We start from the raw sequence: 14,545 nt of genomic DNA, 5'->3' as shown, positions 1-14,545 counted from the left end.
ATTAAATAATTTATTTCTCAATATCATCATAATTCTTATTCCCTTTCCTCTATACTTCTTATCTTGCACTAAAATAAAATACCCCTATTCACTAAATATATGGATCTTAACTCTTTAATTACTATATTTATCTCTCCCCCTTACATATAACCCAACTATTAATTAAAATATATTATCATGATAAAAATATATATTTCAAATAATTGTATCATATTAATCTCTCTAGCTTATGACTCTTACCATTTATTTAAAATCTAACAAAATAATTCTCCCACAATTTATATCAGCATCGTCCTTTACTACAAATACTATAAATCAATTTTATCATCCCACTTTCTTGCTATCTCTATATCTATAAAAATGTTGATTCTAATATTGATATAATTAATATTATCATTTAAATATCTTGCCTCTACCTTTAAATATTTGTTCCAAATTCTTACCTTCCACCTTTTCAATTTCTCCATTCTGTTATTCTACTACGTAACTAATTTCTCCTATTGTATTTATTATTCTTATAAATCCTAACTCAAGTATTAGATCTACCTCTGAAGGCCAGTACCTATGGAGATGATCTCACTCCTACTATGCATATTTGAGTGAGTTTATACAGTTACAATGTTTATTTGATTTAAGCCATTTAAATTTACAAAGACACTATAGATAACACCCTAATTTGCAATAGAGAATGATTATGTTAATCCTATATTGAAGAAATTTAAAAAATAATAAATGGCAGTTAATCCCAAATTGAAGTTCATGCCTTGCACTGATACGCTTTCTGGAGGAGGACAATGATCAAATGACAGTTTTCTGCCAAGGGGGACTGCCAAAGGCAAACCGATGGCTCTAGGAGGAACCCCAAAGCCAGTTCATGCCATCAACACCTAATGGAAGCCCTCCTAAAGCTTTAAAACAAGGTGTCTTAACTAATTCGTCATTTCCAATTAAATTACATATCAGTGGCGGGAGACCCATACGGGCTCATCCACCTGAGTTGGGATATTGACAGTTCTAGCAAGGCTTGGTTGGCTCAAGAAGGTTCCAGAGGAGGTTGAGAAAACTCAGGGTGCACACCATCATGGAGGAAGACAAGCATGGATGCATACCAAAGCTAGGGGCAGCAATCAGCATCCATGCCCCTGCTCATCTGAATCAGGGCAAGCCAGAGTTATTTTTTAACTTCATCTGGTTGATATCTAGTTGTTAAGCTTAATTTGATTCATATATCTAATCAAAATTGATATCAAATCATATTTTGAATTGTGTTTCATAGATTGGCCTTGTTGAGGCATTCTACGAAACACCTGGTGTTCATTTGAATTTTCCCCTAATTTTTATGATTTTCTCATATTTCTCTCTATTTTACTCATAAAAATATTAAATATTACCCCTTATATTACTAAAATTTTTGCAGATATGTGTACTTTGTTAGATTGAGGGTGAAAATTTATTCTCTAGTGATCACATCAAATATGTAGTGATAAATATGTGTTTTATGATTTATATTACTATTTATATCAAAAATGAACAAAAATTATCACTTATTCATGTTGAAAATGAAATTAACACTTTGTTTTGTAATTAGTCCTAACAAATGCGGTTTAACAATTTATGAACTAACCCCATTTGATTCCCTTGAGTCAAGTGGTTTATTTTTCTCATGATTTACGTGGAGATTCATTTATAAAATGACTTAGGTAATTGGAATATTAACAGTGGAGAAGAGAGGGACCTAAAGCAAAATTAAGCCCACTATGGAGCATGCCCAGTCCATATCCCAAAAGAAGCTAAAGCCCAATCAAAGGAGAGGCCTATTTTTATGAAAAATTCAAGTGAGTAGTTTCTGTTTCTTTCCTATAAAGGATGGCACAAAATTGACTGGCCGAATTTCCAAATCCTGGTCACACATTCTAGGTTTCTCACATTGAGAATCTAAGATCGCTATTTATACCCCTCTTCTCCCTCATTGTAACTATCCCTGAATTTCTGTTCCAAACTCTGTTTTGGCAGCCTTGAGTGGAGCAGTGTTTCTTGGATCCATTCTGTTTGAGTTTCAGGTTGAGTCAAGAAGGGAATCAGATCATCAGGTTTGTAGGAAACTGAAGAAGAATGCATCATTGGCCCTAAAGGGAGTGACGCCAGAGGTTTGTGCATTTTCAAAGGTTCCTGCCTTCCACAGTCAATTTTCCTGGCTTGATTTTTGCAGGATGTGACACCCAAGACCCACGACTTTCCAGCATCACAAACGGTACTAAAATTTTTTTTCTACAGCTAAAGTTTTTGCATTTTTACTGAACCAAAAAACCAAAGATCTGCCACACATTTTTTCGGCGCATACACGTCAAGTCTGGGGTGCTCCTGTGGGAAACCTGGCGCCCTCTGCCAAAACGAATACTATAAGCTATTTTAAGTAGTTATTCTTTGATTTCTTAGTATTACAAGATTGAAATAAAGTTTATATTTGAAGTTATTCTCAGCATTATTTAGGTTTTACTTCATTGAATTTGCTTAAAAAATAAGAAAACTATTACTTCTCTTAGAGTTGGTTTTTTTTTATCTAAAAAACTATCAATATATAATCACATGGAAAAATATTATAATTTATTTCTGGCTCTCTGTGGTTCGACTTACTCAAATTTTTACTTAGTAAGGAAAAATAATAAATTTGTTGTTTAATCCAAGAATTAATGACGACATATAGCCTTTTCTGGTTATCATCTAGCTACATATATTTTTATTTATTATTTTCATTTTTATTGATACTTTAGTCTTATAATTTTAACATACATGTTATATAAAAAGTGTGTACTATAGTTAAGGCCATCCTTACCCAGAAAATCAATATCCACCCTCACATCAGAAAGGGTATGATTCATCAAATGGTTATCTAATATCACACACATACTATAAATATCCAGAGATCCAACAACTCAACCCTACCTCTGACTACTCCACACCTTATGGGTATTATTGAGATGATCATCTCCTGCACTTGTCACATCATGACTTTCCTCTAGATTGTCACCAACATCCTTGTCTAGAGATGACTCCTTTCATATCACTGCCTAGGATCTTTTTTGTGAGGATTACTATTCCTACACCCATAACACTCTTGACACGCCATGTGAGAATGATGAATCCCCTACACACAGTCAAACATATAATCAGTGGGGTCAGAATATGACTTCAACATCTAGATCTAAACTGGATTTTTAAGTACCAGATCCATGACGATCATGGGATCTGTTGACCTGTGAGGATTATAGAAGATAGCAATTGATCACATCGCTTGATGAGTTGACAACATATCTCAGCAAGTCATGGCCTACACTGAAGAGAGGTAATGTAAATGAATTGTGTGTTCTAGTTATGGGAATGTTTAAGTTGTACAGGTACATGGCCAATACCTTACCTCTCCTACGTAGGGAATGTGAAGCTTGTAAGATGCCAAAATTGAGGAGATTAGTCAGGAATCTTGAACACATATTTGTTGACTAGAACACGTATTTAATCCATTTTGAAGATAATAAAGATGAATTTAGTGAATATTTTGACAAGGACTAGAACCAAACTTGTTGATGATGAATAATATTTTTTCATAAATAGTACATTAGAAGATCTATTAGGGGAAGATGCAGGATTAGACTTGATGATAGAATCTCTACTACATGGGGACATTGAAGAAACTTCTCTGATCATTATAGAGGAAAAGGAAAGCACATATGAATGGGAGAATCATATATGTTGAGAAGAAACCATTTTTCCAGACTCTCCGTGTATTGAGATGGATGAGAATTTAAATTTAGAGGAAACACTTGAGAACCCTTATTCCAAATATTGAACCGATGATGCACATTGAAAATAATTTCCGAAGGTGGACTTTTGAATTTCCTAAATATCCTATAGAGTAACAAAATCACCTTGACTTCCCCTTGTTATTGAAATCATCTTTCATAAATCAAGGGATATCTAAAGTCAACCTTGAAGTACAAATACAAGGACATATAACTTCTTTTTTGAAATTCTATGAAGTATGGTTGAAAACTCTAAAATTAGCAGTTGATGGGAGATGGCCCAGCCCACTATCATGATTGATTTCCAAGTTCTTAGATAGATTTCATGTCATGGTTATAGTTTCCTTATATAAAAAAATGCGGAGAAAATGTGTTCATAGGGACATGCCATGAGCTGTCGACCACACCAACCCTGAAGAAGCCAAGGTCACCTTGCAAGCAAGGAGCTTAAGATCTTGGGTTCTCCCTACCCCCACTATTCATTTCATGCGTAACTTTTATAATAATAATTGATATATGGGAGGTAAAGAACTTAATTTCATTCATTGTGCATGTCACACCCATTTATGTGCATACACACCATCCTTTCTTAAACCCCCAAGATAATTATTTCTGAGATGTAGAGTGACTAATGTTGGGTTTTGGTACTTTGGTTGAAGTCAAAAAAACACTTTTCTATGCAGCAGAAGTTTAGATCAATTCCAAATGAGTCTCCAAAACAAAACGCATAATGCGTACTTGCGGGGAAATTTTTGACCCTTGAGTTACTCCCTCGGAGATTTGTTTTGAAGTTGTTCATGTGTCTAGCCTCTAGAAGTATCCACATGACCAAGGTGCTCTTGGATCTTCATGTGAAGGACAATCTACCTCAACATGATCAGCATTAGAGCAATAAAGGCATAATGACATATCTAGTTGAGATGGTCGATGTACATCATGTGTTCATCTAATCTCACCGTGTAGTTAAATCCGAAACTGATTTAACTTCTTGGTCAATCTGTATATATGGTTTAACAACCCGTACCTCACTCATTCCACCTCTTCTAGCATTTGTGTTTCTTCCATGGGAGTTGAGGGTGGAATAATATGCCTCATTCTCTGCAAGGGTTTCTAAAATCTCCATTGCGTGATCTAGATATTTAGGCATAGATGTACCTCCACTAGCACCATCAATCATCTTCTGATTTTAGTCTCTTAACCATGCGTTATAGGTTTGGACGATCTCCCATTCTTCTTAATCATGATGTGGACACTCTCATGTTGATTTCCTTAATTTCTCCCATGCTTCTCTCAAGGATTCATACGGTCCCTCGCTGAATTCTCATATGGCTCTCCAATATGCGTTGGATTTTCCAAAAAAATAAAATTTCATAAAGAAAGCTATCTCCATTTCTATCCAAGTGTCAAAACTCATGAATAAAGAAGTAAACCAACTATGAGCTTTATTACAAAGACTGAATGGAAATATTCTCATTTTGATTACTTTATTAGTGATGTTACGAAAATGAAAAGTTTGGCAAATGAAAACGAATGTTCCTACCTATTCCTCTTTGTATAAGCCATGGAAATTTGGAAGGGATTGAATCTGATGATCTATCTTAAAATTTGACTCTTCAGAAATCAAAGCATTAATTTTGGTAAGAGCTTCATACCCGGGAGGAGTTGAATATTCATTTAATATTAGCCTTCAAGTTACCGGCCCTACATTTTTTTATCACATAATCCTCAATGTCATCATTAGTGTCTCTATCATTCGAGGTTCCTCCATTCAGCTTCATTTCCCAAGTCAGGACGTCTAGTTATTCTTCTATCGTCCATTTCATTTAAAATCTATCAACAATACTAATTCTCTAAACATAAATAACGAACACAAATATTAAATAAAATGGTGCCTGCTTATAGGGTGTTACTAGGACTTTATGACCTGATTTAATCAAAATATATGTTAGTTAAACAAAAGATAATCACCCAGTAAAGAGACTAAAATCTCTAATGGCAACTATTCACCGGCAACGGTGCCAATTGATAAACTCAAATTTAGGGTCTTAATTTTTTGTTGATATTTGAGTTAATCAATAAAATTTTTTAAACCTTTAATCATAAAATAATTTGACTAGTTAGTGCCTAGCATGGGACATCTCCATATGGAACAGATATTAAGGTTTAATTACCCTTTAAGTGATGATTCAAAAGGGATGAGAGGAGATATTTATGAAATAGGAGATTGTGATGTGATCAATACAAGATGGTGACAGGTGATAATAACTAATTAATAATAATGATATGAATAAGAATAGGAGGAATAGTGTGGAGGGCATGGATAGATAAAATGAGAGAGTGAGATAGATGAAGATGTGAAGTGATGTCGATGTAGAAGATGAATAAGAAGATAGGATGATGAAATGGGTGAATGGATGTGAGTGGATGTGGATGGATGATGGTGAAATAGAATGGTGGAAGAATAAATGATAATGATCTAACTAATGGATGTGATAGAAAAATGGATTGGTGGCTGTGAGATAGAGAAGAGGATGATGTACTAGATGATTTAAGGTTTTTATATTTGAAGAATGTGACGAGATCTAGATCGTGGTCGTAGATGGATGTGGTAGGGTGAGATGATGGAAAATGGCGATGAGAATGAGATGATGAAAGTAAGGATGTAGATCTATCTTAAGGAGTGTGAAGGAGAGAAAGCGATGTAAGGAAAGAGAATAACATTAGATCCCTATGTTCAGCCAGGATCAAGGCATTTTCCTGATGCAGATCAGCCTCCCCACTTAGCTGTTAACCTTATCCAAGCACTAAAGAGAACAAGAATAGTCTTGATGGACATTCAAAATTTCACTTTCTTTCAATTTTCCCCTCTAGGATGAAATGAGCTTAAATATCAATTTTACAAAAAATAGAAGCTCTATTTATAGATCCAAATTTGTGGATGGAAAGAAAAAAAAGGGAATATCCACTCAAAATTTCAGCCCACAACTACTTCTGGATTTTCAGGTATCGCGATTTGAATTTGGATCATTCTCAGCCCTCTAAATTTGGAATTCCACAAAAAATCAAAGAGCCATTAAGTAATTCCAAAAATAGATATTAATTCCTAAAATGTTAAAACTATATAATTTTAATTCGAAAAATGATATCTCTTCATAATGCCAGAAAATTCAGGAAAAAATATATTCTGTCTGAAAATATTATGTTCTTTCAGAATTTGATGTATAAAGACCATTAATATTACTTCAAAATTCATAAAATTTAAAACATCATGCTAAAAAATAAATTTAATCATTTTAGGCTTGTAACACACATATATAATCAATTTAAGGCAAATAAACATACAAATATGGTCTTATTAACTTATTCAAATGTGTGCCTAAAATAGGTCTATCTCCCCTATTTATAGAATGATGATTAAATACATTTTTAGAATGATGTTTGAACTTGCTAAAAATTTTAAGTACTTTTAGGGTTTTTTATAACATCATAAAAACAAAATAATTTTTTAGTTGATATATGATTTTTCTAAATTTTTTGACATTATATTCATAAAGATATAATTTTTCTAAGTTAGTGTATGTATTAATTTGTATTTTTTGGCTTTATAGTTAACTCTATGTGAATTATTAAGGTATCAAACATCGACCCATAGATGATTCATGTTAGTAATTGGCATCAGCCAATCATTAAAATGATATTTTTATGGTATTGGGCTCAGTGATGCCCTAACAACAGTAACTACTAACAATATTTTTATTATTGTTTTATTGCCAATGATGATGTGGCCCAATAAAAAGGAACTATTTCTATGCAATAAATGCGTATGTGGACCAAGGCTGGTGGAACTTAAAAATTTTAATTTTAAAACAGTTTGAATGGTAAAAAAGTACAGTGCCAATGATGTGTCATGAGACACATGGCAACACGTGTACATGTGGTGCTGATGTACATGTCAATCATTGGGGCATTTTAAAATGCATGTTGACATGAGCTAAGGTCCTTTTTATCTAATGATCTTTCTAGATCATTAGATATCTTCATTTGAAGCTGGGGCCATATGAGCTATATGATTTTCTCTCTCCCTCGATTTTCTCTCCAAGTAGTCTGTGTGACAGATTGTCATCATGGCATGAATTTTTAGGAAGACCAGAAATACTCAAAGAACTCCATAAAATATAAATTAAAAATTAAAAATATATTTTATGACTTATCAAAATATTTTATAAATGAATCTAATGCTATAAAAATCCATAAAATTACCATACAATAGGAAAAAACAGAGTTTCAAGCCAAAAATGTAAGAAGCCCCAATAATATTTAAGCATTAATAAACATGCAAAATTACATGAAATACTATCAAAATTAGGATGTCATTTGTGATTATAAAATACCCCCCTTATTAATTTCTCGTCCCTTAGCTATATGCATTATGTTCTCCTTAAGTTTTACATTTACCATGAAACAAATGAAGACATGTGCATAAATTGTTAAATATATGAGTCATATGTTTAGAATGGATACTCCCTACAGCAATTTATACTAGCCTTTTTAGGAATGTATGGACTGTCCCCTCTTGGTCTGGGAAGAGCTGGCATCCACGAGGAGTGAAGCCAACTTCTCCCCAGGTATGATCCAATGCCCTAGAATTTCACCATTTCACTTATTGAAATGGTGGGCCTCTCACCTCTCACAAGTAAGATCACTCTCTCACATGTAGCAGCTACTTAGTATTTGAGGACCTCACCTAATTCTTCCTATCTAAAAATAGGGAGTACACATTCTTATCCTCGTGTCCAAGCACAAAATACCAGATGCGTATCAATGAAATGCGGATGATGAGGCTCCTATCTAACTGTGGATGAAGAAAGAATAGAATGGTGGATAGGTAAAAAAAAGTGTTAGGGTAGGTAAAGGATTATGGATAGATAAATAATACTAAGATGGCTTACTCCCAAGGATAGATGAATGAGTTGAACTTACAAGAAGGGTGTACAAACAGAAGGATACTCGATAATAATGGTGTATGTAGACCTATGAACTGATGGAAAATAACCCTCACTGAAAAATAACTAAACTTTATTCCAACATTATAAAATACAATTTTTCATTTTTTATTTTTCATTTTTTTATTTTTCATTTTTTACTATTTTCTCTCTTTGATCTTTTTTTGTCCATACTAAATTATCTCTGTTTTTCCATTATTGTTTTCATTTTTCTCTTATTTTATTTTTTCCTCTTTATTATGCTTTTTTATTTTTTTGTCTTTTTCTTTATTCTGTATTTTCTCTTTTTGCTGTTTTGCTTTTGTTTTTTTGTTTATTTTTTTTCTGTATTTTTCATTTTTATGTTTTGTATTTTTTGTTTTTTTCTTTATTTTTTGTATTTTTCTATTTTTTGCCTTATTATTTATTTTATGTTTTCTGTTTTTTCTGTTGTTTAATTTCTGTTTACTGTTCTTTTTATTTTTAATTTATTTACTTATTTATTATTTTTTCTTTCCTCTGTTTTTTTACTCTATTTCTATTTTTCATTTCTTTTCTCTTTTTTATATTTTTAATTTTCATTTTCACTTTATAATTTTTGCTTCTTATTCATTTTTGTATGCTCTAATGATATTTTGCCTTTTGCTTTTCTCTGTATTTCTACTTTTTTTTAATTTTATTTTTTATGTTTTTAATTTTTTGCTTTTTATTCCTTTTATTTATTATTTTTTATTATAATTATTTTTATTTCACTATTGTTATTTATTATTATTATTACTTATTTATAATTTTATTTATTTTATTATTATTATTTAAATTTTCGCATTTCTTATCTAATTTACTCATTTATTTTATGTGTCCATTTTAATTTTTTATTTTTTTCTCATTGAATTTATTTTCCTTTTTTATTTTTCCATTTTTTCTCTATTATTTTAAATTTCTAGTTTAAATTTTTTATTTTATTTCTAGATTTATTTTTTTCTAGATTTATAATTTATTTTCTATATTTATTTTTAATTTTCCTGTTATTTTTTATTTTAAGGTTATATTTTTTATTTTGGTTTTTTTTCTATATTGATGTATCATTCTCTGGATTTATTATTTATTTTGCAGTTTTATTTTTATTTTGATTTTTTATTTTTCATTTTTTTGGTAATTTTATTGTTTTTTTATTTTTTTATTTTTTATTTATTTTAGTTTTGTTTTTTTTTTGCCTTTTTCATTCTCTTTGCTTTTTATTTATTTATTTGGTTTTTATATTTTTGTTTTTTATATTTATTTGTTTGTTTTATTTTTGTCTTTGTGTATTTTTTTGTTTGTATTTTTTTATTTTTATGTTTTATTTTGTTTATATTTTGGATGAATATCAAAGACGGAGATAAGGAGATAGTATCATGAAAGACTTACATCAGAAAAGGGAAGAAGGAGACAGTATCATGAAAGACTTATATCACAAAAGGGAAGAAGATAAAACATTGGGAGTAGAGCATATCCTTAGTAGTCCGGATAATGGGGAAGAGATGAGTTCCTATAGACATGAACATCTAGGGGGTGAGGTAAGCTAGGGAAAATGGTGAATATACATTTAGGTAGATCAAGGAATGGTGATTATGTGCTTTGGGACTTGAAGAATCAAAAACCCCTATTCCAAAATAAAGTTCATCTACAGGATAACTAAGACACATAAGTAGAGTTGACCAATAGAAGATGGTGGTGAAGTGGGTGTCACACAATTCACTCATTACTCCATATGCAACTATAGTACTTCAATTATTTGATTTCTTGTATGTTCCATTTCCCTACCTAATACCCTTGCCATTTGGGAATCATCCACACAGTCTAAAATCATAATTTGTATCGTCTAAATCATGTTCATGGTCTGCTCTAGGAGTCTAACTTCTCTACCCATACTCCTATGTTCAAAGGTAAATGGAATTCCTAAGGTGGTGTTATAATGTGATTCAACTTTTACCCCCAACATGTATTGATGCATGACGTTTGAAAAAAAATATGGCAGTTTATAGAAATAATTCATCCCCTACTATTTCATGCATAGACCTCAATCCATAAGAAATTGAGTAAATCCCGAAAATAGATGAACTTCAAACGAAGGGGTAAGTCTTCATCTTCATGCATCATGCCCTGATTTTATTGTTGTATTGGCTTCCACGTGATTTGCTGTTATTAAAAAGTAAATCTTCGCAAAGAAAAATATTAAAAACCACGAAAATTAAGGGAAAAACAAAGAAAAATAAACAAGAAACTTTACCACTAGCTTTGAAATGAAAATCATGAAAAGAAGGTTAACTCATGGCCTTTAAAAATGATCCAGAGCCAAATGAAAAAAATTATATTAAAAAAATTCAATACTATCCTGCCCCATGGTTTTCAAATACAGAAAAATATTATTGGAGCTAGAAACATTACATAATTAAAAAATATGTTCATAAGGCATAAAACAAACTTTAAAGGACATTTTCTGCCAGGGATGAGATAGTCATGTCATGCTATGAGATATAACTTTTGTTTTTCTTTAAATGAATAATTTTTTAAGGGCATGTTATTATATTCATCCCTAACAATACAATATGTTTTCATCCAAGCTTTTAAATAAGTAAAAACACGCTTCTAATGTTTACTAAATAAATGATCATGCCAATAAAAAAATTTCTTGAAACATAATTTGATAAAATGTGATTCAATAAATTCTCTTTTGATCTTCAAAGGTAACCCTATTGCAAGTTTTTTATGCCCCTCACTATTGTTCGTGTGCTTATGAAAACCGTCATAAATGTTTACTGAATCATCATCCAAAAATAGCAAATGAATATCAGAAATAATTTTACCTTCTTCACAATTACTCATGAGCTTAATATCTCCATTAGAATCTATCAGTGTGTCATTTGCATCATCCACAAACAACATGTGAACATTAGAAATAATTTCTTCAATTAAAAATACAGAAGATGGTGCATGGGATTCAATATTTGGTAAATACTCAGGGAAAAATGAAAGGGATATCACTGGTTTGACCTGTGGTATTGTCATTTTCATATTGGATGTTATGTGCTTGTTCAGGTTGTTGATGGCATGGCTTCTGTTGACATGCAGGTTGAGGAACTCGATAACTTTCCTTTTGAAACTGAAAAACTGCACATTCTTATTCTGCTTGATAATTAGTTCAGCACATAGAACAATATGAACCAGCAAGGCTAGAACTTTCATGACTTTCCTTTTCCACTCCATTGACCATGGTTTTGGTCAATGTTAGTACAATAATTTTCCACTCAGTAAAGTCTATTCATCAGCTACTGCATCATCGGCAAAATCAAATCATTTGAATTAGTAGCTTGTGTTTGTCGAAAATGACTAGAAGATTGGTATGGTTGGTTGTTAAAAATGACTGGAACCTTGGTATGTTCAGGTCTCTGTTGAAATGAAGGTCTAGATCCACTTTTGATATTAATGTATCCCCGATGGCGCCTCACGTTCCATTGCCTTTCACCTTGGCCAAAGTGTATGGCATTGTCCTTTCAGATTTCTTGACATTCACCATCTTCATGGCCATCACTAAAACATATATAACAATAATGATTTTGCATGCATGGAGTTAGAATACAATCCTCTTTGTTTCTCCATAGTTCTTTTCAACCGTGTACTTAATAATTTCTAAATAATCATTTTTTAATCCTTCAGACTACCCCGTGAGTTTAAACATTTGACTTTGTCAATGAGTTTATAAATTTTATCTTGACTTTGAATGGGCGTGACCAGAATTTTCCGTTTAACTAAACCTAACCGGTCGTTGGCCCAACGTAGACGTCACAAAATTTGTATAATATGTTTCGTCTTATGCTAAATTCTGCTATTTACTTCCTGCAATCTTACAGGAAGTCCAAAATCTCACTCGAACCACCGCTAATTAAAAACCCCAGCACGTACTATTCAGAAGGTCCATCCGTTGAAAACATGCTCTTCCTCCATCACACTATCCTAAAAACTTTCCAAATTGAAACCCGTTCAGCCTTTGACATTCAATAACCCGCCGACGGAGGAGCCACGGATATCAATGCGACATTGATAATCGAACGCGAGAAAAAATAAACAAAATCTCCGTTTTTTCCCCTATCTGGGTTCTCTCCCATCTCATACTCTGATCGTAAAACTCTTCCCAACTCGTTCACGCTCCGCCGTCCACCATTATGAAGCGAGAGTGAAAGAACGAGCGGTACCGCCAGAAGAAGACCCGTGAAGGAGAAGAAAGCCGCTTAATGTCCAGCGCCGAAGCTACAATCTCGCCAGGGCTGCTTCTGATGTTGCCGCTCTTGCTGCCGCTGCTCTGCTGGGCCATCGGCGGCGCCGCCGGGGACGCCACCGTCACCGGCGCGGTCTTCTGCGACCAGTGCCGCGACGGGCAGCACGACTTCCTCGACTACCCTCTCTCCGGTGCGACGGTGGCGGTGGCGTGCGGAGGCGGCGCCGGCGCGGCGGCGATGTACGCCGAGGCGACGACGGACTGGTTCGGTAGTTACTGCGTGGGCTTCGCCGGCGAGCCGGACCTGAGCTCGTGCTCGGCGATGCTGGTGGCCGGCGCGGAGCGGTGCGGTGGCGCGGTCGGCCCGGCCCAGCTTCACCTCGTCCTCGGCCTGTTCGGCTCGGTCATGTACGCCGCTGACGATCTTCTCGCCATGCCGGCCCAGGCCAGCTCGCCTTTCTGCCCGCAGGCCCCGCTCAGCGCCGCCGGCTTCTCTCCCTCCGCTCTCTCCCACGTTAGCGCCGCCTGCCCATCTCGGTAATACTCTATCCCATGCATGGAAGAAGAAACCCCGAGCGATAATTTATTATTATTATTGTCGTTATCGTTATTATTATCATTTTCTTGGGTTATCGCAGGAAGTGGGCGGAGGTGCGTTATCGCTGCCATTGGAAGGGGTTGTTGCCGGGGACGAAGGCCGCGGCGGCGTTCGGGGCGGCGGTGGGGAGGAGATATGGGCGGGAGATAACGCTGAAAGAGGCGCTCCGGGGAAGGGGAGATGTGTACAGGGTTCTTCTAAGGGAAGCGACGGCGGCGCTGTTGAACTCCCATCGCGGAAGGGCCTTCTTCTACTCGAAGGCCGCCGTGGTAGAGCGCATGAATTGGGCGCTGTCCGCGCCGCCTCGGGAGGCGCTGCGCGTCGCGCTGAGGTTCAAGAAGGCCAACTCCGGCTCCGCCGCGTGTGGGTTTACGCCCTGCTTCTAACTTTCTTCGGCTTTGATACACGGGGAAAGATAGTAGGAATTGTAAGAATTCATGAGTCGAGACGGTGAGACGAGAGACGCGAGATGCTGAGTTGGGGTGAAGGAAGCTTTTATTGATCGTAATCCCCCACTTTTAGTGTTAACTTGTGTGGGTACAGTTCTTGTATTTATACCGTTTAGATGAGTGGTAAGGTGTGTGTCTTGATCATGGGTTTTGGTTATTTAGCATAAAATCTTAGCTGTCTATCTTCATGATTTGTGGTTTCGCGTATTGTTTTCGTTTGTTGTATTCTTTTACCAATAAAAACTTGGGTTTTATCTGTGCCATGATTTAATATCGTCCTAGGCTTCGTCTCGTAGGGCGTCTGCATTAGTTTATTGGTCCTTCTGAATGGTAGCTGAAAGAGGGATTAGTGATCTGCTGCTTTCTGTGATGAAAGAGAGAGTATCGCTTCATCCTAGGGTGTGTTTGCTTGAAAGTTAGACGTTACTTTGGAGGTTTGTTATCATGCCAAGAGGGATTGAGTG

General features: G+C 34.7%; 1 protein-coding gene across 1 annotated transcript; it reads left to right on the top strand.

The window, feature by feature from the left end:
* The first annotated feature begins 12,933 nt into the window (after positions 1-12,933).
* LOC144715294 (Pollen Ole e 1 allergen and extensin family protein) lies at positions 12,934-14,337 on the top strand. The gene is made up of 2 exons (XM_078590225.1): positions 12,934-13,571; positions 13,673-14,337. Exons 1-2 carry the CDS (start codon positions 13,051-13,053, stop codon positions 14,016-14,018), a joined length of 867 nt encoding a protein of 288 aa, XP_078446351.1. The 5' UTR covers positions 12,934-13,050; the 3' UTR covers positions 14,019-14,337.
* The last annotated feature ends 208 nt before the right edge of the window (positions 14,338-14,545 follow it).

Source organism: Wolffia australiana, chromosome 2, assembly GCF_029677425.1.
Source record: "Wolffia australiana isolate 7733 chromosome 2, ASM2967742v1".
Lineage (NCBI taxonomy): Eukaryota > Viridiplantae > Streptophyta > Magnoliopsida > Alismatales > Araceae > Wolffia > Wolffia australiana.
This window is presented reverse-complemented; position numbering and strand designations above follow the sequence as displayed.